This window comes from Podarcis tiliguerta (assembly GCF_965153285.1).
Source record: "Podarcis tiliguerta genome assembly, chromosome: 11".
Lineage (NCBI taxonomy): Eukaryota > Metazoa > Chordata > Lepidosauria > Squamata > Lacertidae > Podarcis > Podarcis tiliguerta.
Window position 1 is genome coordinate 53769661 of NC_139544.1, and position 16015 is coordinate 53785675.

Sequence of the window (16015 nt, forward strand, 5' to 3'; positions counted from 1 at the left end):
GTAGCTCAGTGTCAGAGAACATGGTTTGCACGCATAACATGCCAAGTTCAATGCCTGGCCGCTCCAGCTAAAAAGGATTCTTAAAAAGATCTATAGGCAGTCACTGTCAGTCGGAGTTAGCACTACTCTGGTAGAAAAGCAACTGATCTGATTCATTAAATATATACCGTATTTTTCGCTCTATAGGGTGCACCGGACCATAGGGCGCATCTAGTTTTTGGGGGGAAATAAAGAAAAAAAAATATCCCCCCCCCCAGCCCCAAAGAGCAAAGAATTTAGCTGCGCACAACCTCCCCAGCTTTGTTTTTAGCCGCAGGGCTGGGGTGGGGGAAGCCCGAGCTTCCCCCGACCCCAGCCCCCAGAACAGGTCCAGGAGCGGCGGCAAGTGCTGCGGATAGCTGCCCGAAGCCCGGGGTGCGCAGCACTGCGCTCCCTGGGCTTTGGGCTGCAGGCTGCTATCCGCAAGTCTTCGGAGCCCGGCGGGCCGTCCTGCCGTGCTCCGAAGGCTTGCGGATAGCTTCCTGAAGCCTGGAGAGCGAGAGGGGTCAGTGTGCACCGACCCCTCTCGCTCTCCAGGCCTCAACGAAAGCCTGCATTCGCTCCATAGGATGCACACACATTTCCCCTTCATTTTGGGAGGGGGGAAAGTGCGTCCTATAGAGCGAAAAATACGGTGAGGTGGTGCTATCTTGAGAGAGCAAAGTACACTGTTCCTCTTCCATCAGGGATGCTAAAATTCTTTGCAAGTTAAAACAAAACGGATCTCGGGTGAGCCCAGGTTGGGAAGGAACAGGATAAGCAGGGTTCAACACCGCTTAAATGCAATGCACACTCAGGTGAAGCGAACAAACAGAGACAGGCACATGCACACACTTAGCTGGAAGGGTCGCCGACACTTAAAGCTATCCAGAAGGACTGTCAAGAGATGCCCTCTTAAGCCTCCATTAAAAAAAGAGTTAAGTCTCCTTAAAAATGGAATTATGAAGTAAAAGGTGCAGGTATCCTTCTAAGTGATTTCTGTGATGTATGAAATTCTAAATTTACACTAATAAATTTAGAGTAGGTCCCAAGGATGGGCGACCTGTTGGTGGACTACAAATCCCATGATCCCTGCCCATTAGCTATGCTGGTCAGGACTGATGGGAGTCCACTGGTTCTCTGCCTGTGCAGTAGCTTTTGCCAACCTGGTGCCCACAGCTGTGCTGGCTGAGAACGCCGGACGGCCCCAAATATCTGGACGGCTCCAGGTTGGCAAAAGCTGCTTTGAAGAGATTATAAACCCTTTCATGTGTGAACATCCCTGAAGGTTCCATAAAAACAGCCTCGATGCCACGGGGAAACACACATCAAGAAGGAATCTTGCCCATGAGCAGAATTGCAAATACTGCAAGTCCTCCCAATTCACATTAATCTATAACACCAGTAAAAATTATTCCACTTTTCAAAGCTCTGCTTGTTCCGATAGGCAAAATCATAACACAGTGTGCCTATGCCTTTAAACAACACCTTTGCATTCATGAAGCTGAGACCATTTAAAATCATAAAGACATAGCAGAACTCTGGTGTACAGACAGATAGTACTCAGCACATACGTTTTCGAGTTAGAAATGAGACATTTCTAAAACACGGAGACATTTGAGTTTAGAACATGCATGTTGTTATTGTCTTTGTCAATAACAAAGTAGTGTGGTTGCTGACCTTGAGCCAGACATCCTGGAGGGTGAAGTCAAATGGGCCTTAGAATGCACTGCTAATAAGAAGGCCAGCGGAAGTGATGGTATTCCAGCTGAACTATTAAATTTTTTAAAAGATGGTGCTGTTATGGTGCTACACTCAATATGCCAGCAAGTTTGGAAAACTCAGCAGTGGCCAGAGGATTGGAGAAGATCAGTCTGCATCCCAATCCCAAAGAAGGGTAGTGCCAAAGAATGCTCCAACTACCGCACAATTGCACTCATTTCACACGCTAGCAAGGTTGTGCTTAAAATTCTACAAGGCAGGCTTAAGCAGTATGTGGACCGATAACTCCCAGAAGTGCAAGCTGCATTTCGAAGGGGCAGAGGAACCAGAGACCAAATTGCAAACATGTGCTGGATTATGGAGAAAGCTAGAGAGTTCCAGAAAGACATCTACTTCTGCTTCATTGACCCGCAAAAGCATTTGACTGTGTCAACCAAAGCAAACTATGGCAAGTTCTTAAAGAAATGGGACTGCCTGATCACCTCATCTGTCTCCTGAGAAATCTCTATGTGGGACAAGAAGCTACAGTTAGAACTGGATATGGAACAACTGATTGGTTCAAAATTGGGAAAGGAGCACGACAAGGCTGTATTTTGTCTCCCTGCTTATTTAACTTATATGCAGAATTCATCATGCGAAAGGCTGGGCTGGATGAATCTGAAGCCGGAATTAAGATTGCCGGAAGAAATATCAACAACCTCAGATATGCAGATGACATAACCTTGATGGCAAAAAGTGAGGAGGAATTAAAGAACTTTTTAATGAGGGTGAAAGAGGAGAGCGCAAAATATGGTCTGAAGCTCAACATAAAAAACACACGAAGATCATGGCCACTGGTCCCATCACCTCCTGGCAAATAGAAGGGGAGGAAATGGAGGCACTGAGAGATTTTACTTTCTTGGGCTCCATGATCACTGCAGATGGTGACAGCAGTCATGAAATTAAAAGACGCCTGCTTCTTGGGAGAAAAGCAATGGCAAACCTAGACAGCATCTAGATTGAGGGCACAAGAAGAAGGGGACGACAGAGGACGAGATGGTTGGACACTGTTCTCGAAGCTACTAATATGAGTTTGACAAAACTGCGGGAGGCAGTGGAAGACAGGCGTGCCTGGCGTGCTCTGGTCCATGGGGTCCTGAAGAGTCAGACATGACTAAACGACAACAACAACAGTCCCACCACATATTATAATAGATGGGTCATTGACGCTGATCCAGCAGGCCCTTCTTTCATTATGAGGTCATATTCTCTTCCTCCCAGATCAGACCCATAAACAGAGTGGGCCAAGAGGACAGGACAGCTCTCTTACCACCCAGTTCTTCCCTCAGACTTGATGACAGCTGGACCCCTCACAGGAGAAGGTAGCTTGATGGAGTTCCCACCTTGTTCTCCTCTCTTTCCTTTCGCCCTTTAGGCTCATGGGCTCCTTTCTCTCCTCGCTTCTGTGGTCTGTGATCCCCATGGTTTGCTGTGACGTCTGAGTCGGGCAAACTATGGTTGGCAGTAGGCAAGAACTGCCCCCAAACCAGGATGTTTCAAGCCTGTTTCAAATCATGGTTTGGAGTGGAGCGAAATACTCTCTCCTTCCTCAGTTCTGATTCACTGGCTTCATGTCAGATGAGGCTCCCGAAGGAATCCTGGTAATGGATCATTATGGGTATCTGAATAGTGGCTTTTACAAAGCTTCTTTTACAGCCACTCAGCAAAGCACCGCGTTTCATAAGTAAGAGGACGTTTAATGCCTATAGTGGTTGCGACAGCTTTGTAGTTCTGAGAAAATAAATAATACTTTGCAATTTTTAGAGAGCAGCGTCTCCTCTTCCAAGAACCACAGAGCTCTTTACACAAACTAATGAGGCCCCAAAACATCTCTAAGACCAGGCCAGACATACCATAACACTCGTTCCCTGAGGCTCAGACAGAGTCATGCACACACAGAGGGAGAGAAATTCCAGCACAGACTACAGGGCAACGTGCAAACTGAATCCATATTCAAGGGGTCTGGCAATCCAACTAAACCCTCTAAATTCTGTGACTGGAATTAATGTCTGCCTGTTCAGCAGATTAGCATATATTTCATTTGAATGCTTTATATATATGTATTTAGGGGGAGCGTGTAGAATGTCACTTCTGGGCAGAAAGATAGGTGTAGAAAGTTGAAACTCAACGGCAGGTTATACAGGGGAGGTGCGGTGGTCTGGAAACCATAAGGAGGGGCTCAGACACTTGGAGATGCAGAGAACCCTCCCATAAAATTGCAAAGCACACAGCATCTTAAAAAGCAGAGACATCAACTTGCGGACAAAGGTCCGTATAGTTAAAGCTATGGTTTTCCCAGTAGTGATGTTGAAGTTGAATCCTGACAAGGCAGAAGTACTGTTTTGGGGGGACAGGGGGCGGGTTGGTGTGGAGGACTCCCTGGTCCTGAATAGGGTAACTGTGCCCCTGAAGGACCAGGTGCGCAGCCTGGGAGTCATTTTGGACTCACAGCTGTCCATGGAAGTGCAGGTCAATTCTGTGTCCAGGACAGCTGTCTACCAACTCCACCTGGTACGCAGGCTGAGACCCTACCTGCCCGCGGACTGTCTCACCAGAGTGGTGCATGCTCTAGTTATCTCCCACTTGGACTACTGCAATGCGCTCTACGTGGGGCTACCTTTGAAGGTGACTCAGAAACTACAACTAATCCAGAATGCGGCAGCTAGACTGGTGACTGGGGGCAGCCACCGAGACCACATAACACCAGTCTTGAAAGACCTACATTGGCTCCCAGTACGTTTCTGAGCACAATTCAAAGTGCTGGTGTTGACCTTTAAAGCCCTAAACGGCCTCGGCCCAGTGTACCTGAAGGAGTATCTCCACCCCCATCATTCTGCCCAGACGCTGAGGTCCAGCGCCGATGGCCTTCTGGTGGTTCCCTCATTGCGAGAAGTAAAGCTACAGGGAACCAGGCAGAGGGCCTTCTCGGTAGAGGCGCCCGCCCTGTGGAACGCCCTCCCATCAGATGTCAAAGCAATAAACAACTATCTGACATTCAGAAGACATCTTAAGGCAGCCCTGTTCAGGGACGTTTTTAATGTGTGATATTTTAGTGTATTTTTGGTTTCTATGGAAGCCGCCCAGAGTGGCTGGGGAAACCCAGCCAGATGGGTGGGGTACAAATAATAAATTATTATTATTATTATTATTATTATTATTATTATTATGTATGGAAGTGAAAGCTGGACCATAAAGAAGGCTGATCGCTGAAGAATTGATGCTTTTGAATTATGGTGCTGGAGGAGACTCTTGAGAGTCCCATGGACTGCAAGAAGATCAAACCGATCCATTCTGAAGGAAATCAGCCCTGAGTGCTCACTGGAAGGACAGATCCTGAAGCTGAGACCCCAATACTTTGGCCACCTCATGAGAAGAGAAGACTCCCTGGAAAAGACCCTGATGTTGGGAAAGATGGAGGGCACAAGGAGAAGGGGACGACAGAGATGGTTGGACAGTGTCCTCGAAGCTACTAATATGAGTTTGACCAAACTGCAGGAGGCAGTGGAAGACAGGAGTGCCTGGCGTGCTCTGGTCCATGGGGTCACGAAGAGTCGGACACGACTAAACAACAATAATGTTGTTATTGGACTTCCGCTTCTATTGGCCCCAGTCAGAATGGCTCATGAACTGCAGTGATGGGATGTGTAGTTAGGTGACGTCGGGAGGACTACTGGCTGCCCAATCCTTGGTTTGGAAAAAAAAAAAGTGACCCAGGTGGAGGTATGGTGCCAGTTTTAGAAGTTAGGCATGGTATGAAAAAAGTCAAGAGGATTACATAAGGTTCTCTCTCTCTCTCTCTCTGCTAGAATACCAAGGTACCACTGCATTTATTTGTGGAACGTAATATATAGAATTTTCTGCCAAAAGCTTAGATGGCCTAGAACAAACAGTAACAGTAACAGACAAACTGTTGGCACATAGATCTCTCAGAGGTGATGCACAATCAGAGATAAACCTAGGGCAAGGAGCCCTGTCTCTCATCTCTAGATGGTGATGGACTACAATTCACATCATTCCTGTTCATTGGCTATGCTGCCAATGTGAGTCTGAGTCCCACAACAAATGGTATCTCCATGTACCGCCTATTCCCCACACGAGGCTACAATTCTCCGTGTGGTTTAAGAGTCAAACTTGCTACCCAGGAAACTCTGGGAATTGTAGCCCCGTGCGGAGAACAGGGGCCTCCTAACAGCACCCATAACAAAGTTTACTTGCTGCAATTCTTTTCTGGGAAGCTGTGACTGTTTAAAGTGGCATGATATCGCTTTAAATGCATATGGCAGACAGGTCCCTAGATTGCGTCCTTTCTTACGATCTGTTTCTCCCCTGAAGTAAAAAGGTAAAGGTACCCCTGCCCGTACGGGCCAGTATTGCCAGACTCTAGGGTTGTGCGCTCATCTCACTCTATAGGCCGGGAGCCAGCGCTGTCTGCAGACACTTCCGGGTCACGTGGCCAGCGTGACAAGCTGCATCTGGCGAGCCAGCGCAGCACACGGAACGCCGTTTACCTTCCCGCTGGTAAGCGGTCCCTATTTATCTACTTGCACCCGGGGGTGCTTTCGAACTGCTAGGTTGGCAGGCGCTGGGACCGAACGACGGGAGCGCACCCCCCCGCGGGGATTCGAACCGCCGACCATGCGATCAGCAAGTCCTAGGCGCTGAGGTTTTACCCACAGCGCCACCCGCGTCTCACCCCTGAAGTAATCATATCTAGCTCTGCCCTTCCCAAATAGCATTGCCTTTATATCCAGCTCCCCGCCCTCAAACTTTCCCAAATTGGAGTAGGGGAGGAGTGGGAGCACTTAACCCTTTCCCCACGGACAGTGGTCCCAGTGCAAATTGCCTTGCTCCCAATAGCTGGGGCTGGAGGAAGGAGGCGTGAAGATTTGGATGCAGGTTTTCAGAAGCCTGGAAAGAGCTGGTTTTCCACTTCCAGCTTAAAGCAGAACAGCAGTGATTTGGGCACTGCTAAATCTTCCACATCTGGAAACACCTCTGGTTAGGGTGCTTGGCAAAAGAGCTAATGAAGTTGGAGAACTTTGCTAAACCTCAGCAAAACTAAGCAGCTCAAGTTTGTTCATTTAGTTCAGGCACCCCCAAACCCGGCCCTCCAGATGTTTTTGGACTACAACTCCCAGCATCCCTAGCTAACAGGACCAGTGGTCAGGGATGATGGGAACTGTAGTCCCAAAACACCTGGAGGGCCGAGTTTGGGGATGCCTGATTTTGTTGATAAGATTTATATACCCCTTGACTGCAAAAACCCTAAAAGCGGCTTACAGAGAGTTAGCTTGCAAACAAGCTAAGGTTTATTAAATACTGTTAAGAAAAGGCTGTTTCGCACCGCTGCAAGGTCTTTTGTTTTGATTTAGTTAGCTTGGCTTCTGTACCATAGTAAGTACAGGTATCAGAGTCCAAGCTGTTCCCAACAACTTTTCATGATCTAGCAAACAGCTTTGAAAGCATGCTAACATAGGCAGCGCTGGAAGATCACAACACAGAGGAACAAGCAGCTTTCAAAACTGGCTCCCACCAGTACTATTTCTCTAGAACTCACCAGGAATGATTCTCTTATAATGGCTATGGTGCCCACCTGAGAGGTGCCGGAACTGAGTTCTGGTGAGTTGTGGCTGGGAGGGAAAATTCTGCTTCCCACCCGGTTCAAATAGCAGAGCAGGGTAGTTGAAAACGAGACTTCTTCAGAAGCTATCTTCTTCCTTTTTCAGAAGGATCTCCCAGAAATAAAATTTCCCAAAGTCGTACATTGCAACTGAAAACTCAGATGCATTTAAGAGGGAAGGTTTGTGAGCAGTTATCAGCAAGAACCCAAAGTCATGCTTCAAAATCCTTCTGGGGAACATTATTTTATGCTGTCAAGACATCTCAAACAGATATAATAAACAATGATTGTAAAATTCTGTCAAAAACGTTTAAGATATTGTTAGAATGGTATACGAAAGATGAAGAAGTTAAAACGGTAATGATACAATGGGCCAGAGATTTTGGATATAATATACAATTTGATGATTGGGAAAAATTATGGAAGGAAAACTTAAGATTTACTGCATGTACGGCGTTAAAAGAAAATATCATGAAAATGTTTTATAGATGGTATATTACACCGGTAAAATTAGCAAAAATGTATAAAACCTGTAATAAATGTTGGAAATGTAAAGAAAAAGAAGGAACGTTTTATCATATGTGGTGGGAGTGTAAGAAAGTGAAGAGCTTCTGGGAGATGATATATAATGAGATGAAAAAAATGTTGAAGTATACCTTTGTTAAGAAACCAGAAGCCCTACTTTTAGGCATTACAGGAAAGGAAATAAGAAGGAAGGATTATAAACTTTTTCAATACGCGGTTACAGCAGCAAGAATTCTACTGGCCCAGAAGTGGAAACAAGAGGAAATACCGACGAAAGAGGAATGGAGGATGAAATTAACAGACTATGCAGAACTGGACAAGTTAACAGGGAAAGTTAGATATCTTCGAGACCAAAAGTTCATCAAGGACTGGGGGAAATTTGTGGAATATCTGAAAAGTACATGTGAAGTACAAACAACGCTAGTGGGATTTTAAAAAGCGCTGTAAAAACTGAGGTATATTGTTAAATGAATATGGATGATTGGAGGGGGGACTTATGGCAATAGAGAACAGAAGAAATGCGTAAGCAAGAGTTAAATATGGATGATTGTCAGAGAAGTTGAAGGAAGTCCTAAAGTATGGAATTTGTGAAAATTTGGATCAAAATTGTATATTTATGTTAAAAATTAATAAAAAGCATTAAAAAACAACAACATATCAAGTCTTGGGAGGTGAAACCTTGCGGCAAGGAAGAAAGCCACAAAACACAGACAGACAGACAGACATTTCTCGCGGAAAGCTCCTGTTTCCCTTACCTGGTTTTGATTATGAGGTGCTACGTTTTTGCCTCGCGAGGAGGAACGGTTGCCTTCTACCTGCTCATTGCAGTCAGCTGTCCACTGAAACAAAAGAGAACGGGACAAAAAGGCGCCATGTGAAACAACTGCTTTGAGGGAGCCCTGGAAACTCAATGCTGTAAAAGTGGGAGGGGAACAACTTCACAAAGAATTTCGTTTGGGCTTGAAACTGGAGATTGAAGGGGAATCATTTTAAACCAGCCCTGCTGCGAGTCTATGCAGAAAGTTAGGTAAAGGTAAAGGTACCCTGCCCGTACGGGCCAGTCTTGACAGACTCTAGGGTTGTGCGCCCATCTCACTTAAGAGGCCAAGGGCCAGCGCTGTCCGGAGACACTTCCGGGTCACGTGGCCAGCGTGACATCGCTGCTCTGGCGAGCCAGAGCCGCACACGGAAACGCCGTTTACCTTCCCGCTAGTAAGCGGTCCCTATTTATCTACTTGCACCCGGGAGTGCTTCCAAACTGCTAGGTTGACAGGCGCTGGGACCGAACAACGGGAGCGCACCCGTTACTGCAGAAAGTTGCAGAAAGTTAATGCAGAAAGTTACTGCCCCACAAATTTATTTTTTAGCCTGCCTGCCCACAGGGCAGCCACTTGTGGAATATCGACAGCCTAAAATTGATGGAGCTGCAGGGAATGGATAAAATTAAACAAGGGGGTGGATTTGAGCCCCCTCCCAAAAAAGCTGGTTTCCCTGCTCTAGAGGCAGCGGTGGTTCATGTTGGACCAGGACCAGGGTTCAAATCCTACACTCGGCCATGAAGCTCACTGGGTAACCTTGGGCCAGTCACTGCCTCCCAGTCTAACCTACCTCACAGGGTTGTCATTTTGGGGGTTAAATGCTGAGGGGGAGAACCATGCTCACTACCTTGAGCTCCTTGGGAGAAAAAGTTGGGATATAAATGAAATAAATAATACAGCTGGAAGAGGAGCTTCATGGGGGGGGGGGGGAGAGTGAGCTGTAAACCAGCTTGATAACAACAACAACAACAACAACAACAATTTATTATTTGTACCCCGCCCATCTAATTGGGTTTCCCCAGCCACTCTGGGCGGCTTCCAACAAAGATGAAAAATACACTAAAATGTCACATATTAAAAACTTCCCTGAACCTTGAGAAAAAGGTGGGATATTATTGTTGCTGTTGTTGTTATTTATTAAATGTGTATACCATCCTTCATCTGAAGATAACAGAGCCGTTCACAGTACAACATAAAATACAAATACAAACGAGAAGAAAACCCAAAACAAGCCAATAAACTCCTTCCTACAAATTTATAAAAGGCATTTAAAGAGGAACGTTTTTGCCTGGCGCCTAAAGGTGTACAGTGGTACCTCAGGTTAAGTACTTAATTCATTCCAGAGGTCCGTTCTTAACCTGAAACTGTACTTAACCTGAAGCACCACTTTAGCTAATGGGGCCGCCTCCTGCTGCTGTGCCGCTGGAGCACGATTTCTGTTCTCATCCTGAAGCAAAGTTCTTAACCTGAAGCACTATTTCTGGGTTAGCGGAGTCTGTAACCTGAAGCGTATGTAACCTGAAGTGTATGTAACCTGAAGTACCACTGTATAATGAAGGCGCCAGGCAAACCTCCCTGGGGAGCGCATTCCACAAATGGGGAGCCCCTGCAGAGAAGGCCCCGTCTTCGTGTTGCTGCCCCTCCGGCGCTCTGGCTGAGGAAGCACACAAAAAGGGGCCTCAGACGATGATTGCAGGGTCTGGGTCATTTCGTATGGGGAGAGAATATAAATGCCATTCTTCATCATCATCGCAAATGGCACCCGATTCGTTGTACTCTCCCCACTGCACCTTACAACCCCTCGCCCAAGTTCGCCCACCTGTACGCACCTGCGAGACATTAGACTGCGTTTTCTCGCTCTCCCCGTCCCCTTCCGTCTTGTCCGTTAGCAAGCCTTGCACCTGATACTCCAAAACGTAGCTGTCGATGAAACGCTCCAGCTCTTCGATTTCCTGCGAACGGTTGCTCCCTGCCTCAGACGAGGCAGAAGCCGCAGAGGAATTTTCCATCACTCTGGATAGGGAGCCAAGAGCGGAAGGGGCCTAAGGGCAGGAGGGGTAGGAGAAGGAGAGAGAAGACATGGTTTTTACCTATGTGCCAATATTCGCATTTAAAAACAGAGAAGTCTGAAGAACTGCTCACGTCTCCACCATCTGTCTAGGGATCTTTGGACCTGCACTGTTTCCACACACCAACAACGCATCCTTTAGAATTTTACCTGTGATATTTCATTTGCAGAATCAGAACGAATTTCAGGAATGAAAAAGCCTATATTGAAAAAATACGACGTTCCAGCCGCCTGACCCCAAAATGGCAATGAGGCATTCCGTTTTTGTTATGTACTGAAGTTCTCACCCTGGGCCAGCAGGGGGATACTGTAGATAGTTATGCAAATAAGGGATCGAAAGTGCTGTTCAGTGATTGGATAGTTTTAGAAAATTGTTACAGTTACGTTGTGCTGGAGCTCTATATAAGCAGGCTGACTGAACCCTTCAGTTCAGTTCTGTCCTGGCCTGTGAATAAACCAGAGCTGTTTGAAGAATCGCTGTGTCGTCTGATATATTCACCCACAACGTAACAGTTTTGGCTATTGTAACCCTAGTTTAAGGAGCCATTTGTTTCCAACGCTGCACATTACGATTCCCAGAGTCCTCTGGGAAGAAGGACTGATAGTTAAACCGGTTCAAGTCTGTGGTGCGAATGTGCCCCTTAGGCTTAGATTGGGGCATGGAGGGAGGGATTTTCAGTGGCAACCAGAAACATAAATCTTTTGGGAACATGCCAGACTAGGCCTGGGAGATATATATCGCCCAGGACCGGTATGAGGAGCAGACCACGATGTTGGTTTCACTCAGCGGTATACTGGTGCTGAAACTGCTGCTCTCCTGAGCCCCTCTGTACAACTTCATCCATGCTGCTGGCAGAGGGGCTCGGAAACAGGGCGGTTTCACCAGCAATGTACTGCTGAGTGAAACCAGCATCACACATGGAAATGGCGGAAATGACTGGCAGAATCCGAGACCAGGGAGAAGAGTCGATGGAAGAGGACTGGAAAAAAGTTAAAGTATATTTACAGAAATATTGCAAAATTAATGAATGTTAGAAGAATACTGGAAGGAAGTATTAGGTTTTAGCAGAAATGTGATAAAGAATTAAGCAAAAACTGATTGTTAATGGGCTAAAGTGGAAAATTTAAAGTTAGATTAGGTGAAGACAAATTATAGAACAAAAAATTGAGAAAGAGGGAAGGGATTTGCTGAATTAGCTAATTTGAACTAGAATACAAAAAAGGGAGGTGTGAGGAAGTCGAGGAAACAAGTAAATGAAAGATAATGATATGGAATTTGGATGTGTTTTCTTTTTATTAGGCTGTTTTGATGTATTGTTCTTTTTTCTTTTTCTTTTTTTCTTATTTTTGATGTTTGATGTTTTGTTTGTTAAATTTTTCATTGTTTCTGTTTTCTTTTACACTTTTTTCCCCTGTAACTAAAAAACTTTTAATAAATATCTTTAAAAAAAAGAAAGAAAGCAGCATCACAGTCTGTCCTCATATTGTGCAGAGGGAGAAACAAGCTGCAGATGGGGTAGGCTTCTTCTACACCACAGCTGAGTGAAGCCCGATGCTGCTGAGGAATCGGGGCTTGCTCAGCTGGGGGGGGGAGCCCTCCCACCCCCAAGGTGAGCAGTGGTCTAGGCCAGATGCATTGGCCCTAGGCTGCGAGGCACTGGAGAGAAACGACCCCAGCTCTGGCGGTGAGCTCTGGGACAGCTTCACCCTGCATCTAACCTGCTAAAGCTAATGCAGCTTGTTTCAATAATAATAATAATAATAATAATAATAATAATACAGTCATAAAGGTAAAGGTAAAGGTACCCCTGCCCGTACGGGCCAGTCTTGACAGACTCTAGGGTTGTGCGCCCATCTCACTCAAAGAGGCCGGGGGCCAGCGCTGTCCGAAGACACTTCCGGGTCACGTGGCCAGCGTGACAACGCTGCTCTGGCGAGCCAGAGCCGCACACGGAAATGCCGTTTACCTTCCCGCTAGTAAGCGGTCCCTATTTATCTACTTGCACCCGAGAGTGCTTTCGAACTGCTAGGTTGGCAGACGCTGGGACCGAACAACGGGAGCACACCCCGCCGCGGGGATTCGAACCGCGACCTTTCGATCGGCAAGCCCTAGCTGCTGAGGCTTTAACCCACAGCGCCACCCGCGTCCCTACTAATACGGTCATACCTCAGGATAAATGTGCTTCACATTGAGCGTTTTCAGGTTATGCTCCGCGGCGACCCGGAAGTAACGGAGCGCATTACTTCCAGGTTTCGCCGCTCACGCAGACACTCAAAATGACGTCACGTGCATGCGCAGTAGCGGCGAATCGCGACCTGAACATGCGCAGTCACGGGTTACACCCTACTCAGGATGTGAACGGGGCTCCGGAACGGATCCTGTTCGCATCCAGAGGTACCACTGTAATAATAATAATAATTTATTTCCCCAGCCACTCTGGGCAGCTCCCAGCAGAAAATTAAACGCGGAATAAAATGTCAAACATTAAAAACTTCCCTAAACAGGGCTGCCTTCCGATGTCTTCTAAAAGTCAGATAGTTGTTTCTTTCCTTGACATCTGAAGAGAGGGCATTCCACAGGGCGGGCGCCACTACTGAGAGGGCCCTCTGCCTGGTTCCCTGCAACCTCACTTCTTGCAATGAGGGAACTGCCAGAAGGCTCTCGGCGCTGGACCTCAGTGTCCGGGCTGAATGATAGGGGTGGAGACGCTCCTTCAGGTATACAGGGCCGAGGGCATTTAGGGCTTTGAAGGTCAACACCCAACACTTTGAATTGGGCTCGGAAACAGTATATCGCCGTATAGTCTTCAAACCTTGATGTTTGACTGGTGATGCGCTGCGATGCTGAAAATCTAACATCGCCCAGCCCTGCGCCAGATGCACATGAAAGAATTAAAATAGCATGGGAGTTCCTCTTTCGCACACCTTCACCACCCTTGAGGGGAGGTTCCAAGAAGCAAGCCATTATTAGCTCCTTCCAATCTGTGCGAGCATGTGCTTTGAGCCCCATGGCAAGCCAAAGATGGCCGAACAAGAGACCCAATTACCAAGGTCAGCTAACAATGGGAAATCAAAAGGCTCAGCACCGGGCGAGGCAAAGAAAAGAGACGACGGCGGGGGACACATTTAGCTCTTCGAGCGCAGGAAGCCAAGAGATTCTTCCGAGCTCCGCTCTGCAGAGTTGCAGGCGGACCCCCGAAAGAAGCGAAGCTGCGACAAAAGGTTTTGCTTAAACCTCCACATGAAAGCGCAGCCCATTGTAGTCCCTCCTGCAACACGACAATGGAGAGAAGCCGTTAAAGGCCGCCACTCACCAGGGCTCTTATTGCAGAACTGACAGATGGACAATGCCAAGCCAAGCGTGACATATGGGAACATGAATAAACACGGCACAGGGGGTGACGGAAGAGTAAATAATTAACTGGTTCTTAGAGGATAGCGGGACAGAATGAACTGCTGACTCCAGAGCCGGGACTGCAAATGGTCCGGATTCAGGTTTTGGCTCATTGGCCCCCTTAAAAAATATATTAAAAATGCTATTAACTGGGGGATAACTCAGCATACCTGCTGCAATTTCATGCAAGCTATCCATCTCTCGGTGGGACAGCATCAAATCTCTGGAAGTCACTGCCTATTGATGTTTAGGCAGGTGCCGTCATTGTACCGCTTTCAATGCCCGCTAAAACTTTCCCCTTAAGACAAGCCTACCCAGACATGTAAATTTAGAATGCACCATTGTGAGGGGTCGTCATTGTTTTTAATCTGCTAGTTTGTTATCTGTTTATTAGGTCTGCCACTTCTAATTGCTACTTTAAGCATTTTACACCATTTCATGAAAAGCGCTGGTATTTTAAAAATGACGAAGTGGTATACAAATCATGCTAAATGTAAGTACAGTGGTACCTCTGGTTACATACGCTTCAGGTTACATACGCTTCAGGTTACAGACTCCGCTAACCCAGAAATATTCAGGTTCAGGTTAAGAACTTTGCTTCAGGATGAGAACAGAAATCGTGCTCCAGCGGCACAGCAGCAGGAGGCGGCCCGATTAGCTAAAGTGGTGCTTCAGGTTAAGAACAGTTTCAGGTTAAGTACGGACCTCCAGAACGAATTAAGTACTTAACCTGAGGTACCACTTTAGCTAATGGGACCTCCCGCTGCTGCCGCGCCGCAGCCGCACCATTTCTGTTCTCATCCTGAAGCAAAGTTCTTAACCCGAGGTACTATTTCTGGGTTAGCGGAGACTGTAACCTGAAGCGTCTGTAACCTGAGGTACCACTGTAAATGTATGTTCTGAACATAAAGGTAAAGGTAAAGGGACCCCAGACCATTAAGTCCAGTCGTGGCTGACTCTGGGGTTGCGGCGCTCATCTCGCTTTATTGGTCGAGGGAGTCGGCGTACAGCCTCCAGGTCATGTGGCCAGCATGACTGAGCCACTTCTGGCGAACCAGAACAGTGCACGGAAACGCTGTTTACCTTCCCGCCGGAGCTGACCCCTACTTGCACTTTGACGTGCTTTCGAACTGCTAGGTTGGCAGGAGCAGGGACCAAGCAGCGGGAGCTCACCCTGTCACGGGGATTCAAACCGCCGACATTCTGGTCGGCAAGTCCTAGGCTCTGTGGTTTAACCCAGAGCGCCACCTGCGTCCCTTATGTTCTGAACATAAAGGCGGTCAAAATCATTGTACAAGGCAAAATGGCCCTCCTAGTCCAGAAGGCACTCTGAGTCGGGACCAATCTGGAGTCCGCAAGCACAGAATAAATGGCAACATCCTAGGATAGGGAACCTATGGACCAGCGTTCGGAATTAGCCAGGCGCTAGGCGCATTTTGCAACTGGGGACTGTCAGAATGCAAGCTCTTTGAGAAGTCTTGTCGCTGTGTGTGGCAACTGAGAGAATACAGTAAAAGAATAAAATCCCAACAAGACTTTGTTTTTGCTTCCATCACCTAGGTTCCGGGAGCCATGTGGCAAATAGCTTTTCTATCCTAGTTTCTAACCCTGCTGTAGGCCCCCACCATCGCCCCAGATCATTGGCCATGCTGGCTGGCATGGAGTTGGGAGTCGAGGTAATTGTTGTTGTTTAGTTGTGTCCGACTCTTCGTGAATCCATGGACCAGAGCACGCCAGGCACTCCTGTCTTCCACTGCCTCCCTCAGTTTCGTCAAACTCATACTGGTAGCTTCGAGAACACTGTCCCACCA

At 47.1% G+C, this 16015-nt stretch overlaps 1 protein-coding gene across 5 annotated transcripts in view; it reads right to left on the reverse strand.

Annotated features, from left to right (window-relative positions):
- Positions 1 to 16015, reverse strand: part of CTIF (cap binding complex dependent translation initiation factor) — a 206331-nt gene that overhangs the window by 121445 nt on the left and 68871 nt on the right. For all 5 annotated transcript variants that reach the window (XR_014502789.1, XM_083402882.1, XM_083402881.1 and 2 more), the window contains exons 2-3: positions 10572 to 10784; positions 8680 to 8763 (exon numbers count right to left, since the gene is read on the reverse strand). Coding sequence is in view for 4 of the 5 variants with exons in the window: in XM_083402882.1 (XP_083259008.1) it covers positions 8680 to 8763; positions 10572 to 10751 (264 nt within the window). In the remaining variant the exon portion in view is untranslated. The remainder of the gene's footprint in view (positions 1 to 8679; positions 8764 to 10571; positions 10785 to 16015) is intronic.